The sequence below is a fragment of the Pseudorca crassidens genome, chromosome 11 (genome assembly GCF_039906515.1).
Source record: "Pseudorca crassidens isolate mPseCra1 chromosome 11, mPseCra1.hap1, whole genome shotgun sequence".
NCBI classification, from domain to species: Eukaryota; Metazoa; Chordata; class Mammalia; order Artiodactyla; family Delphinidae; genus Pseudorca; species Pseudorca crassidens.
In genome coordinates, this window is record NC_090306.1 from 85,038,053 (window position 1) to 85,051,966 (window position 13,914).

The window sequence follows — 13,914 nt, forward strand, 5'->3', positions numbered from 1 at the left end:
TTAAATTTCATCACAATCCACAGTGGACTCTCAAATACTGACATCCTTAAGTAACTATCGTCCCTATTTATCTAAATTACCAGTCATATCTTAACCTTCTAAAACTAGTCGTTTTGGTTACTAATAGTGAAGACTTTACCGTTTACCCACTCCTGAGCAAGATTCAATAAGGAGAAGTAAAATTACAAAACAGTTAATGTTCAATAAATATTTGATAACTGAGAAATCTATTCAATTTATCAAAAATAAAAATCTGTGGGCTTCCCTGGTGGCACAGTGGTTAAGAAACTGCCTGCCAATGCAGGGGACATGGGTTCGAGCCCTGGTCTGGGAAGATCCCACATGCCACGGAGCAACTAAGCCCATGCACCACAACTATTGAGCCTGTGCTCTAGAGCCCATGCTCCGCAACAAGAGAAGCCACCGCAATAAGGAAGCCTGTGCACCGCAACGAAGAGTAGCCCCCACTCGCGGCAACTGGAGAAAGCCCACGCACAGCAACGAAGACCCAACACAGCCAAAAATAAATAAATTAAATAAATAATTTTTTTAAAAAGACCCTATTTCCGAATAAAGTCACATTAAAAAAAAAAATCTAAATATTAAACTTAGAAACCTGAAAAATGTTACCATTACATTAGATTTCTTCAAATATTGCTTGAGGCACTATATTTCCTTTTATTTTACACTGTTTTAATATGCCAATATTTCAGCTAAAAAATAATTTAAAATTTCCCATCAATTCTAATAGCTATCGCATAAATCATAAGGGTAACCCTGTTGACTTACTCTTCTTTTAAGTGTGACTCTGATTTTTGATTGGTTGGTTATTAATCGAACAGGAGCACACATAATTTCAAGATGTGAGCTTTGGGTAGCATCTGCCTCTATTCGAATCATCTGCCAATTTATTTCCTTAAAGGTCAAAACCTAAAGAGAATATAGAGATTAGCTTCACTTACACAAAATAGAATAAGAAAAATGTAAATTTGTAAAAACAAAATTATTATAAAAATGTATTTCTTCACTAATTTTCATATGACATTCTAGATCTATTCACTATGCTTTGATTTTTTTTAATTGTAGAATTCCAAATTCAGTAACACATCTTCATAATTATATTCATCATCTGTAAAGCTGTTAACAGTTTTATTCTAAGTAATTTAATTTTAATATAAAGCACAAAGAACATTTGAATTATGTAACCAAGAAGAATTTTAAAAACATATTTTAGTTATGTATATTTAAAATTCAATTCTGAGAAGCTAAGAAGTTAAAATAGGACTCATTAACTCTGTAAGTTGAAATATTACAGTAAAAACATTAAAATATGCACATTATATAATTAAATGATTAAAAGTAGTACAGAGAAAAGTATAGTTAAAGGGCAAAAGTAAATCTAGTAGTATGTGAATATAAGCAACCATAAAAAGTAATTATTTTAAATATACTTTTTTAAAATTTATTTATTAAAAAAAATTTTTTTTAACATCTTTATTGGAGAGAGTGGTATGGACTTATATATACTACCCAATGTAAAATAGATAGCTAGTGGGAAGCAGCCGCATAGCACAGGGAGATCAGCTCGGTGCTTTGTGACCACCTAGAGGGGTGGGATAGGGAGGGTGGGAGGGAGACCCAAGAGGGAGGAGATATGGGGATATATGTATATGTATAGCTGATTTACTTTGTTGTAAAGCAGAAACTAACACACCACTGTAAATGTACTTTTATATTAATCAATGACTAAAACATTTTTTAAACAAAGAAAGAAAAGGAAAAAATCTTTACCTCTCCTCTCTGTGGATCCTGAATACGAGCAAATCTTAAATCTCCATGTTCCCAGTTCGCATTTACACTATAGATCCGTAGCTGGGAAAGTTCAAAGGATGCATTGAAGGCTTTTGCTCCAATGCGGATGACAATGGAATTTACAGAAACAGTAATTCCCTCAACTACTTTTTCAGCAAAGCCGTATTCACTGGGAAAACAAAGCAGAACAAAATATAATGCACTAAAACCAAAATAAAATCATTAGAAGTGAAAAAGTTTTGTTAATATTCTCACACAAGTACACAAACTGCCATAATAGTATTCATTTTTGTTTAACAAAACACATTTTTGTTAAAACGATAATCTAGTCTGGTTACATGTAAGTTACAAAAAAAAATGTTCTTCTCAAAATGACAAAAGGTTTTTAAAATTGGAAGTTACTCTCTAAATTATTAAAATCACCTTCCAAAGTTGCCTAGTCTCAAAAAGCATTAGTGCAGACAACTGGCATCAATGTTAGTAAGTAAGAGGGCTAAATTCTTGACACAAAGAAGGTTGTAGAGGCCAAGTGGAATATAATCTCATAATTTAGAAATAAAGTCAGAAAAAGTTCACATTCTCTAATTCAATTCAGCAAGTATTGAGCATCTACGATGGGGACGATGCTAGGACATAAAGAAAAACAAAGTAGAGTTGTGGCGTTACAGGGTTTGCAAGTTACTTGGGAAGGAAAAAAAAACACATATCCTAGCAACTGAAACATGAGGCAGTCTGTAATTAAGTGTTTTCAAAAAGGAATCATCAGTACACTTGGTAGAGGAAGAAACTGTTTATAGTTAATGAGAAATATATCCAGGAAAGAAAGATGAACTTTCCTCAAGGAGGGATGAAAAGGAAGGGAAATCTTAGAATAGGGAAAAGCATGAGCAAAGACATGGAGAAAAATAAAGTAAAGGTCACATTTCAAGAATGGTAAGTACAGTATGACTTGAATATAGACTATTAGTATATTTTGGCAGGGAGGTGGTGAAAGTTTGCCAAATTGGCACCTTACTTCAATTATGACCATTATTCCTAAATCTATATCACTATCCAGATCTCTTGTTGTAACTTCAGACTGCAAAATTCAAATGTCCACCAGACAGTTCTACCTGGCTGCCTCTCACACATTTCAAAGCCAACACACATAAAAGTGAGGCCATCATTTTTAATGATCGTGCACACTGCTCCTCTATACCTGCTGCTATGCTTCTTGATTTACTATCTTAATGAATAAATAAAATTACTCTTTTCTAAAATTTAGATGACATCTTTTAAATCAGGATACACTTTGTAGGTTATGTGTAGATTGCATGAAATAATGCATATGAACCACATAGCCCATCTCTGGACTCAAAATACTGAAAAAGATATAACTGTTATTTATAGTATTATAAATAGTAGTATATTATTATTAATACTACTGAAAGTCTCTGAGTCTCAGTTTCATCATTTGTAAAATGAGAATCATACCTATTTCAAAAGGTTGCTGTGGTCCTTAAGTGAAATGGTGTATGTGTAGTAATTTATACGGTCCTTGGCTTGACTGAGGTAATTTTGTTATAAAAAAAAAGGTGGTTGTCTACCTGGGGTTTAGAAAATTGAGAACTGAAGAGGAAGAACTCATCAGCATCCTAGGGAGGAGTTGCTGTGATCCTAAGGACAAATACTGGTCACTTAGACAGAAATATTCCTGGAGTTGGAAGAATATTTCTATAATAATTATCTGGGAATACCCTTTGGAATATCCAAATCCATCTAATCTAATCTATGCACATTAAAAAGTGCTACAATTGTACTGGACAATTTACCAGCAGAAGGGTGAAGGCAGACTCAATGACTAATGTCTACATGTTTCTGGTTTATGTCATCCATTATAAACGAAATTTCAGTTTACAAATAAGTCTCTTCTGAGTTTGGTTAATCTTCACGTAGATGTTTATCTCCTTCATGTGAAGTGATAAAATCAAATTTCTGAATTTACAAAGTTTCGTAGACCATCAATCTGTGGGAGCATTGTTAGCCTACAGGTTCTGCACAGAAGGAAGGGTCACCCTATTAATCGTTAATTTCCCTCTATTTTAATCTCTTAGCTAGAAATAAAATCAAATAGATCAGTGTTTCCTTAAATTGCATGACTATAAAGAATTGTTGAAAATACATATTCATATCCTTGATAACCATTCTAGACCTAATGAATCCTAGTTTTAAAGGAGGAGCCTAAAAAACTCTGTGAATTTCATAAGCACCCTAAATGATTGCTACAATTAGGCAAGTCTGGAAAACATAGAAATAAAGATACTACCATACAATATAAGGATTACCATCATATGATTACAAAGCCAAAATTATAAAGCTTGTTGACACTACAAAAACATGAATTGGGAAGAACAGTATCAACTACACTTAGCATACAATAAGAAAATACCTAATTTCTGCCACACCTAATTAAAATAAATCATTTGTTTATAGCAACTTTCCTGATCTTCTTTTGCCCTTTTAATAGTCTTATAAACATCTCAACTTTTTCTCCAATTTTCTGAGTCTAGCCAATTTTAAGATCAACTGCTCCAACCTACTCTATCTAACCTGAAATCATAATCTAAACTTTAAAATCTCAAATTGCTGGAAAATACGTAAACTACAAAGAAGTTAATGTGAAAGCTCTTTTCCCCATCACTATTACATATAGTCCAAATATAAACTGTATATCTGAAAAATCTGGCCTTCAGTCAACTCTCAGCAGTGGATGGATCACCATTTGATTCCCACACGAAAAGCCACTGATCAGACTGCAGGTATTCTCACAGAATGCATTAATAATGGTGGCTCAACCTTGGTGAAAGAGGAGGAAAATATGAGAGTGCAAGAAACAGAGTATGTGTGTGTATCTGTATGTGTATGTTCATTCTCAAGAAGAGTTTATCACTGGTTTTATACAGCACCCAGAATACTGTAAATGTTCAGGGCTGCCATGTTGTACAACTTGAGGAGGCACTAATCACATTAAAATCAATGTAAACTTTTTACGTGAATAGCTGCACCATCCAAAAATAGTACCGAAAACCTGTTTTGAGGAAATGATATACAAGATCCAAATTTACTGAATGCAAAGATGAATAGGCAAGTTTTTGAAGATCTATTTTTTAAGAACTATTCTAACTTCTCAAGGCAGCTTTGTGAAATGCTCCCCATGCTCCTACTTTATTAACATCTGATTTTTATCTATCAAAATTCAATCTGTGTAAAGTGTGAGCATTCTATATTTAATGAATTTTAGAGTAATCCGAAAGGTCTATAATTTTTTAAGGCATCAACTTAACTCTTAAGAGTCATAAAAATTCCACTGATGCATAGAACAAATGTTATACAGAGAAACCAAGTAAGAGACTATCTGATTTAGAATGCCTAAGCTCTTCTTTTATTTTCTGCTACTGCTCTGCATTTGACTGATCATTAGTATTTAATATCAAGGAAAACAAGATGAATAAAAGAGGCTAAAAATCAATTCTGCTACTTTTGCAATGTATTTACTAAAACTGTAAAATGTTTGATGGGAGAAGTAACTAAAATAGAAACTGAACTTAGGAAATTTTACTTTATGTCCCATTACTGCAGATAACAGAAAAAAAAATTCCCTTTGCCAGTCATACAGATTAATGGAAAATAGCTTACCTTTGTCCTGAAGCAGTTGCAATTGGTGATGGGCCATTTGGGGTTCGTGGTTCTTCACATGTACTCATTTCCATTATTACTTTATCCAAGGACTAATAAAAATATATTAAAAATGTAAACATTAGATATTTTATTTTATGTATATTACGTAGATATTATTTAAGACTATTTTCTCTTTCATTTCTTTAGGAGCAAAGAAAACAGTAAGTAAGCAGAGTTATTTTAAATGTTTCTCTAGAGGTCTAAAAAGAGAAATACTAAAAAAAAAGTGCTTAGTCCTTTCTCAAGGCACTTATTATCTGGTGGAAAAGCTTATTACAGGAGTACAGGAGAAAAAAACTATAAGAAGTAACCATATACTGATGACATCATCAAGTTTTACAGACATATAATCGCTAATCCCAGAGTGTACTACATTATTAATTGATAAATTAGATTATTTATTAATAAATAGGATTAAACCACCTCTAAAAGCTTAAACCTGAGCTTTAATTAAAACATGGGCTAATTAAAATAAATAGAACCAATCTAAAACCTGAGATTTAAGATGTGTAACTAAGAAAAATGCAAGAAATATGAAAAAGTAAATACTCTCATAGTAAAAAAGTTTCTTTCTCAGTCCAAGTTTTTTCTTGAAGGAAGATCAAATGTCCTTAGTAGTCATCACTAACACATCTCCAGTCATTCTTCATTCTCTATTTAATATTGTACTTATTATCTGAAACTGTCTTGTTTTGTTTACTTGTTCGTTGTCAGTCACCTTGTAAAAATATGCTCCCTCAGGGCAGAGGGGAGGTGCTCAGTAAATATCTGTGGTATGAATGAATCAATAAATGACCAACTGATCAGTTTTCCTTAAAAAGTAAAGTATATTAAAGAACGTATTATATTAGATCAGTAAAAGCAGAAACACAGAAAGTCTGGACCAAACTTTATTAAAAGAAGAATCTAATAAATAAAGTATAATATATCAATAAAAAGTTAAAAAATGCAATAAAATATACCAACTTACAATATAATATTCTAGACCTGAAAAACTTTAAAGACCCTCTCATTTTAAAGTTCAAACTTCTCATTTAAGAACTGATAAAACTAAGAACCATCAAAATAGAATGAAAGATAACTAGCAGAGAAGCCATGAGATTATGTTTCTATGAAACAAAATATTAATATTTTGTTTAATATTAGATTTGTTAGATTATATGCATATATAAGAGTTTATTTCTGAAGCAATTCAGAACTTACCAAACAGATGGGATGTGTTTTCAGTTTTGTCCATGGTATCTACAAAAGAAAATTTTTCTTTCTTTAAAATGAATCATTAAAAAAATAATATAAAACAGTAATCAACACAGATACTCTCTTAACATAGTGAAAGACATACCAAATTATATCAGATGACTTTTTTCTTAAATTGAAAAATAATAAACTGAGCAATTCATTCATACTCTTGAAATCAGCTGCACCTATTTTATATTAAAAAAGACTACTAGCCTTATTTTCTTGGTCATCTTTTTAAATAAAAATTTCAGGTTCTCTTAATATCTTTTTTCCCCAGTTCTGAAAACACATTTTAATTTTGTAGCTGAAGAATTCCTAGCAAAGCATAATCAGTGTTTTGTTTATTTAACAATTTTTTAAATTCTAGAATTCCAACCAATCTCCTTGTAGGTATTCAAGACAAATACAAAAGTGAGACCATTAATGTTAAATACAAGTAACATCAAATAAATAATGTTCAAATATATCCTGCACTAAAAATGTCATGTTTTTAGACATTTGGGCTTATGGAGGATAGAACAAAAATTAAAGGTTACCATCAAAGGATACAGCAACTTTTCTACAATCTTTTCTTTGGAGCCCAATTTTAATTTTATGAAAAGTTAGTGTGCAGTATTTCTACTGAGTAGGCTCCCAAACTAAGCCTAATCTTTAAGAGAAGGAAATGATATGATGTATGATTAGAGCCAAAGATAATAAGAAAGCTTAAGTTTTAATAAGCAGAACTAGTATTAAAAGAAAACTTTAAAAACCTCAAAATAAAAAACAAATGAGGAAAAGAGACAGAATTTCAAATAAAAGTATAATGTCCAGAATAAGATAACTTATCAGTCCTTATGTCTTCATTTGAAGTAGTGTTTACTAACTACAAATTTAAATTGTCCCTTTTGACAATAAATCGTGTGAAAAAAATTTTAAATATGTACCAAATTATTTTATTAATAAAGCATCAACAATTTTATTTAAATATTAATATTAAATTTTAATAAAACTTAAAACCTATAAATTAATAAATATATATTAGCATTCAATTAAATTCAAAAGGCACACATTCATGCAATTATTTACAAGGTATCTGTCTTTTAAAATTATGTTAATAAAAATGCTTCTTTTCAGAATTACCGAAAACAAAATATTTATTTTAAAAGATAGGGATGAAATAAACAAAATGAAAACAGAAAATGCCTTGCACAGATATCAAAGTCTCACCCTAATAGATGCTTTATTACAAAAAACTTTGTTGATAGCAAGCCATGTTGGCAAATCCAACATATTCTGGAGCACCTCTTCATCCAACTCCAAATTCTTCAGTTCACCTTCTCCTTTAAGGGTACTTAGATTTATCTTGTCAGGAGATAAATTTTTGGTAAATCTGAAAGAAAATATATATTGACATTTATTTTAGTGTTAGTTACTGTACCCCTGACTTGTTCTTGCAAATATACAGAGCATTAAGAATGTAATAGCAGCACTAAGAAACACAAAACCACAATGATAGGCTCTACTCTAATCCGTGTTTTTCAATGTGGTTTTGTTATTATTGTTTTGATCTCCCTTGTCCATAGCTCTCTTACACAAAGTCTACAGTATTTTTGGTATACATTTAAATATCTTATAACCAGACACAATCAAGCTCTAGTTCTTACTGTCTTTCAAATTTATGAATACTTAGTATCCACTATTTTTCAGGAACTATGCAAGGCTTTGAGCCATCCCCTACAACATTTTGTTCACTTCACTACAGACAATATCACAGAAGTGGATATTCCTATTTCACTAACCAATATACAAGTAAGGTAAGGAAATGAGGTGGACCTTTAGAAATAGTAGCAGCAGCAGCTGCCACCACTGCCATTCATCATGCCAAGAGCTTAATGAAAGTGCCAAAAGTCACATAGGAGACTGGACCCTGAATTCTAATTAAAGAACTCAAATTCTCTATAATGATTTAGAAAGGAAAGTTCTTAAACTCAAAAGAAAAGATTGAAAATAATAATAGTTAAAATAACAGTGACCATTTTCCAAGGGTTTACTGGATACCAAGCTCTTCTCTTTGAGTGCATGCGTTACTAATTTTCATGATAACCCATTAGGGTCAATACTATTTTCATTCCCACTTTTTTTTTTTCATATTTATTTATTTGGCTGCACTGGGTCTTAGTTATGGCAAGCGGGATCTTCGTTGCTGCGTGCGGGATCTTTAGTTGCATCGTGCGGGATCTTTTAGTTGCAGTATGCGGGCTCTTAGTTGCAGCATGTGGGATCTAGTTCCCTGACCAGGGATCGAATCTGGGCCCCCTGCGTTGGGAGTGTGGAGTCTTAACTGCCGGACCACCAGGGAAGTCCTTATTCCCACTTTTTACAAGAGTAAATATAAAGAGAAACTAATTTATTTGCCCAATGTCACAACTAATAATGATGATAATAGTAATAATAACAATAAATTACACATGCACTTTAAAGAACTTTCGTATATGTTAATTCTTAACACAATCCTACAAAATAAAAAATTGCTAACTTTACCCAGCCTTACTTTTTCAAAAGTGAAACTATTGAAAAAGTTAACTACTGGCTAACAAAGGAGTTATTAGCCAGTCTTCTACCATTTTTTGATATTAAATATTAAAGTAACAAAATGTACTGGGTTATTTACATGCCCTACACATCAACAAGAATCAATATGCACATGCTTCTGCACTGACCCTAAACCAGAATTTCTTGAGCCAGATCTTATCTGGATTCCTATCTTCTCACAAAATGTCAACACACTGACTTTCTCAACATAAAGCTCGTATTTAACCCATATTTGACCAAAGATGCTGAGCTGTTTCTCACTTACTACCAATCATGTTTCATTTAAGAATATGAAGTTTCCTGAGAGGCTGCCATTTCTAATCATATAGGAATGACCTGCCACTGCCTCAAGGCAGAATATTAATGCAGAAGGGAACATTCAATAAGTACTTACTGAGGATTCACTATTCCGACACATACACTGGCAAGCAGTATACTCAAGGTTTTTGCCTTTCTGAAATATTCAGTTTAGTTGGTGAAGAGTGAATACAGGGGTTCTTAATCCAGATCTTCTTTGAAATAGGGACTTTTGAGCTGATATCTAAAGGATGAGTAATAGAAGTTAACTAGGCAAGGAAAAGAAGGGGTCAGGAAATAAAGCGTATTCCAAGTAGAGGGAATAAAACATATAAAGGTTCTGAGGCAGGAGGGAGCATGGTATAAAGTGGAAGTGAAAAAGATCAGCATCTGGCATGTAGCAAGAGAGCCAGGGGAGCAGAAGATAACTCTGGAAGGACAAAGAGAGGACTGATTACACAAGGCCTTGACCATTTTATTCATTCATTCATTCAATAAATTTTAACTGATTACCTATAATTTAAAAGGCACTAGGCAGGGCGGGCTTTCCTGGTGGCACAGTGGTTAAGAATCCACCTGCCAGTGCAGGGGACAGGGGTTCGAACTCTGGTCCAGGAAGATCCCACATGCCGCAGAGCAACTAAGCCCGTGCGCCACAATTACTGAGCCTGCACTCTACAGCCCACGAGCCACAGCTACTGAGCCCATGTGCCTAGAGCCCGTGTTCCGCAACAAGAGAAGCCACCGCAAAGAGAAGCCGGTGCACCGCAACGAAGAGTAGCCCCCGCTCACCACAACTAGAGAAAGCCTGCGTGCAGCAATAAAGACCCAATGGAGCCAAAAATAAATAAATATTTTTAATATAAATAAATAAATAAAAGGCACTGGGGATTTGAGAGTAAACAAAATAGATAAAAATCTCTTCCTTCATGGAGCTTAACTGGGGGGTAGAACACAGAGAATTAAGAAATAAGTTAAATATATAATAAGTCAGATTCAAAGTGAAGAGGTACTCCTTATAGTTGAAATAAGAAATACAAATTTAAGTATATTGTTTAACCTCACAAACGTAAGCAATGGAAAAGCTAACAATAGTGATATAATTTATTAGGTATTGTAGGTCGGTAAAATTTGGAGTGGTTAATTTAGTAAAATCCTTACCTATCTTAGCAGTAAGTGAGTATGCAAGATCTAACACTGATACATCTAGAATGAACAGCATAGATATATAATTTAGAGCTAGTAGGGTAACAGTGAGGTAAATGCAACTGCCACTGGGGAACAAGATTGGAGGGATCAGGAAAGGATGGGTTGGAGGCTTGTTGCTTTTTGTGTTCAGCCCACTTGAATTCATTCATTCATTTATATAACAAATATTTGTTGTGTGCCAAAAATGTGCCAGACACATAAATGAAACAGATGAGTGGGGGAGACAGGGTATTTTCTACCACAATAATGCCAAAATTTGAAACTGAATATTAGGCAGCCTTGTTCTTAAAATTTTTTATTAGGCAATTGATGCCAACATTTTGCTCCCCTCTTCTCTTACCCCTCCTCTTACACTGTCATTCTGTAACACAAACTTTTCAGTCATCTGGTGCCCACACCCAGTCTTGTTTTTTGGTGTTGTGGGGAACTTATGAATGGGGCAGTAAAGGAGAACTCTTACCTGTCCTACCTTTCCCCTCCAATGGCATGGCTAGGAGAGGTCCCAGGATTTCTGTGGAGGGGATTTGTGGTTGTTGAGTTCCAGGGAGTTATGAGACACTGCAGTGAGCTGAAGCAGCAAGGATGATAAGCATACTGAGCAGACTACTTTGGAGCCGGAATGAGAAAAGCTGTCTCTTTTTCTATATATTCAGGTACCAGAGCAGTGCATATAGAACCACCTGGGAGTGCTTAAAAAACTCAATGCCCAGGCACAACCCCCTCCCTTCCCACCCTCACCACTACCAATTAAATTAAAAAGTCTCTGGCAAAGGGACCTCAGGCACATGATTCAAATCATTAACATACAGTTCATAAGCGATTTCTGCACAGTTGATTGAGTTAAAAAATTAGAGCTTCAAACCACTTTTCATCCTGATATTCATAATATAAAGTCCAAGAAAGAACAACACTGACTTCCTTGACTTTATAATACATAGTTATAGTGTAAATAGAAAATGTATAGCTTTTATTTCATGAATAAGGTTAATTCTGTGACCAAAAGCCCCCCCACACACCAACAAACATACTAGTTTACAGTTCTAATCTCACCTCTTACCCTCAGTGTCCCCATGCTGTTCTCCAAACATACCAGGCAAGCTCTCCTCAGAATTTTTCACTGGCTGCTCCTACTGCCTGCAACACTATTTCCACCATATCCATAAGGCTAAGTCCCTTACCACCTTAGAGTCTACTCAAATATTACCTCCTCAATGAGGCTGCTGATGAAACAAAATTATTTTAAGGCAGGAAAAGAAATTTAACGTGAAATTTTCTCTGCTGTTTGAGCCACTATACCTTCTCCTTAGTGTGCATTGTGCATCTGCATTATACGTTAACTAGATTCCCTAAGAAGACACAGGAACGTCTACACACACACACACACACACACACACACACACACACACACACACACACATCAATTTCCTGCTGGCACCAGCAAGGAAACTCCTTAGGAGATAGCATTCCCTCCGTTATCATGTAAGGGGTTATGAGGACCCACTACTCACTTTGTTGAACTATGTAAACTGTCAATGCCACCTTGATGTTTAACCCTTTGATGTATAACCCTTTGTCTCAAAAACTTATATAACTGTGCTTAGACCTCTAATGGGCAGAACAGTCCTCAGAGCTTTCTGAAAGACTATCTCCCTAGTTATAATTTTCAGATTGGCTTGAATAAAATTTCCCATTTCTTTCTTGAAAAAAAAAAAGTCAGATTCTGATAACTGTGGAAAAAACAAAGCGAAAGTAAGATAGGAGGTGCAAGCAGAGGACCTTTTAATTTTTAAAAGAGTAGACAGGGGGCTTCCCTGGTGGCGCAGTGGTTGAGAGTCCGCCTGCTGATGCAGGGGACACGGGTTCGTGCCCCGGTCCGGGAAGATCCCACATGCCCCGGAGCGGCTGGACCCGTGAGCCATGGCCGCTGAGCCTGTGCGTCCGGAGCCTGTGCTCCAAAATGGGAAGGGCCACAGCAGTGAGAGGCCCGCATACCGAAAAAACAAAACAAAACAAAACAAAACAAAAAAGAGTAGACAGGAAAAGCCTCATTAAAAAGATGACATTTGGGCAAAGATCTGAAGAAAGCCAAGGAGCTAGCTATGCAAATATCTGGAGGAAGAATGCTCTAGGCAGAGGAAAAGCTAAGGGCAAAAACTGAGGTAGGAACATGCTTGGCAGGTCTGAGGAATAGCAAGAAGGCCAATGTGAGTGGAGGAAATGAACAAGGGCAAAAATGAAAGGAGATGAGGTTAGAGAAATAACAAGGGCCAGATCATGTGAGGCCTTTTAAGCCACTCTAAGGACTCTCTGGCTTTTACTCTGAGTAAAAATGAGAGTGACTGGAGATGGTTTTTGACAAGAACAGGGAGTTTTAAAGGATGGCTCTATTGAGAATAGATAAAAGAAGGACATGGACAGAAGCAGGGAGCCCAGACAGAAGGTTATTGCAATAAGACAGGTAAGAGAAGATGTTGCCTTGGACCAAGATGGAAGAGTAGGAAGTGGTGAGAAGGGAACAATTCTAGACATATTCTGAAGGTAAAGCCAACGGGATTTGATAGTACAGATTGAAGTCAAGGATGGCTCCAAGGTTTTTGATCTAAGCGAACAGAAGGATAGAGCCACCATTTATTGGGGTAAAGAGACAGAGGGAGAAATAAGCTTGGGATTAAGGATCAGAATTTAGGCTTGGAATAGTTTAATTAAGAGATGCTTATTAGATATCCAAGAGGAGATACCAATTAGGTAGCTGGATATTCAAATCTTATTCAGTAGTTGCAGATACAAATTTAATAATCACCAATGTTATATATGGTATTTACAATTGCAAGATGGAGACAAAAAATGAAATGGCTCAAGGACTGTGGTCAAGGACCAATAAGAGGCCAAGTAACCAATAAAGGCGATTAAGAAGGAAGGGCCAGTGAGGTAGGAGAGAAATCGTTTTTGTTAGGTGAGAGAAAATTCAGCAGGCTTGTATGTTGATGACCATGATGCAGAGAAAAGAAAACTACTGATGGACAGACAATGGATGGAATAAAATCCTTGATTAGAAGACAGCACACA

General features: G+C 34.8%; 1 protein-coding gene across 1 annotated transcript in view; it reads right to left on the reverse strand.

Annotated features, from left to right (window-relative positions):
- The window catches only part of BLTP3B (bridge-like lipid transfer protein family member 3B), a 103,916-nt gene that overhangs the window by 57,917 nt on the left and 32,085 nt on the right, over positions 1-13,914 (reverse strand). The window contains 5 exon segments of the mRNA XM_067697663.1: positions 790-930; positions 1,792-1,981; positions 5,488-5,579; positions 6,733-6,771; positions 7,978-8,140. Of these exon segments, the coding sequence (XP_067553764.1) occupies positions 790-930; positions 1,792-1,981; positions 5,488-5,579; positions 6,733-6,771; positions 7,978-8,140 (625 nt within the window).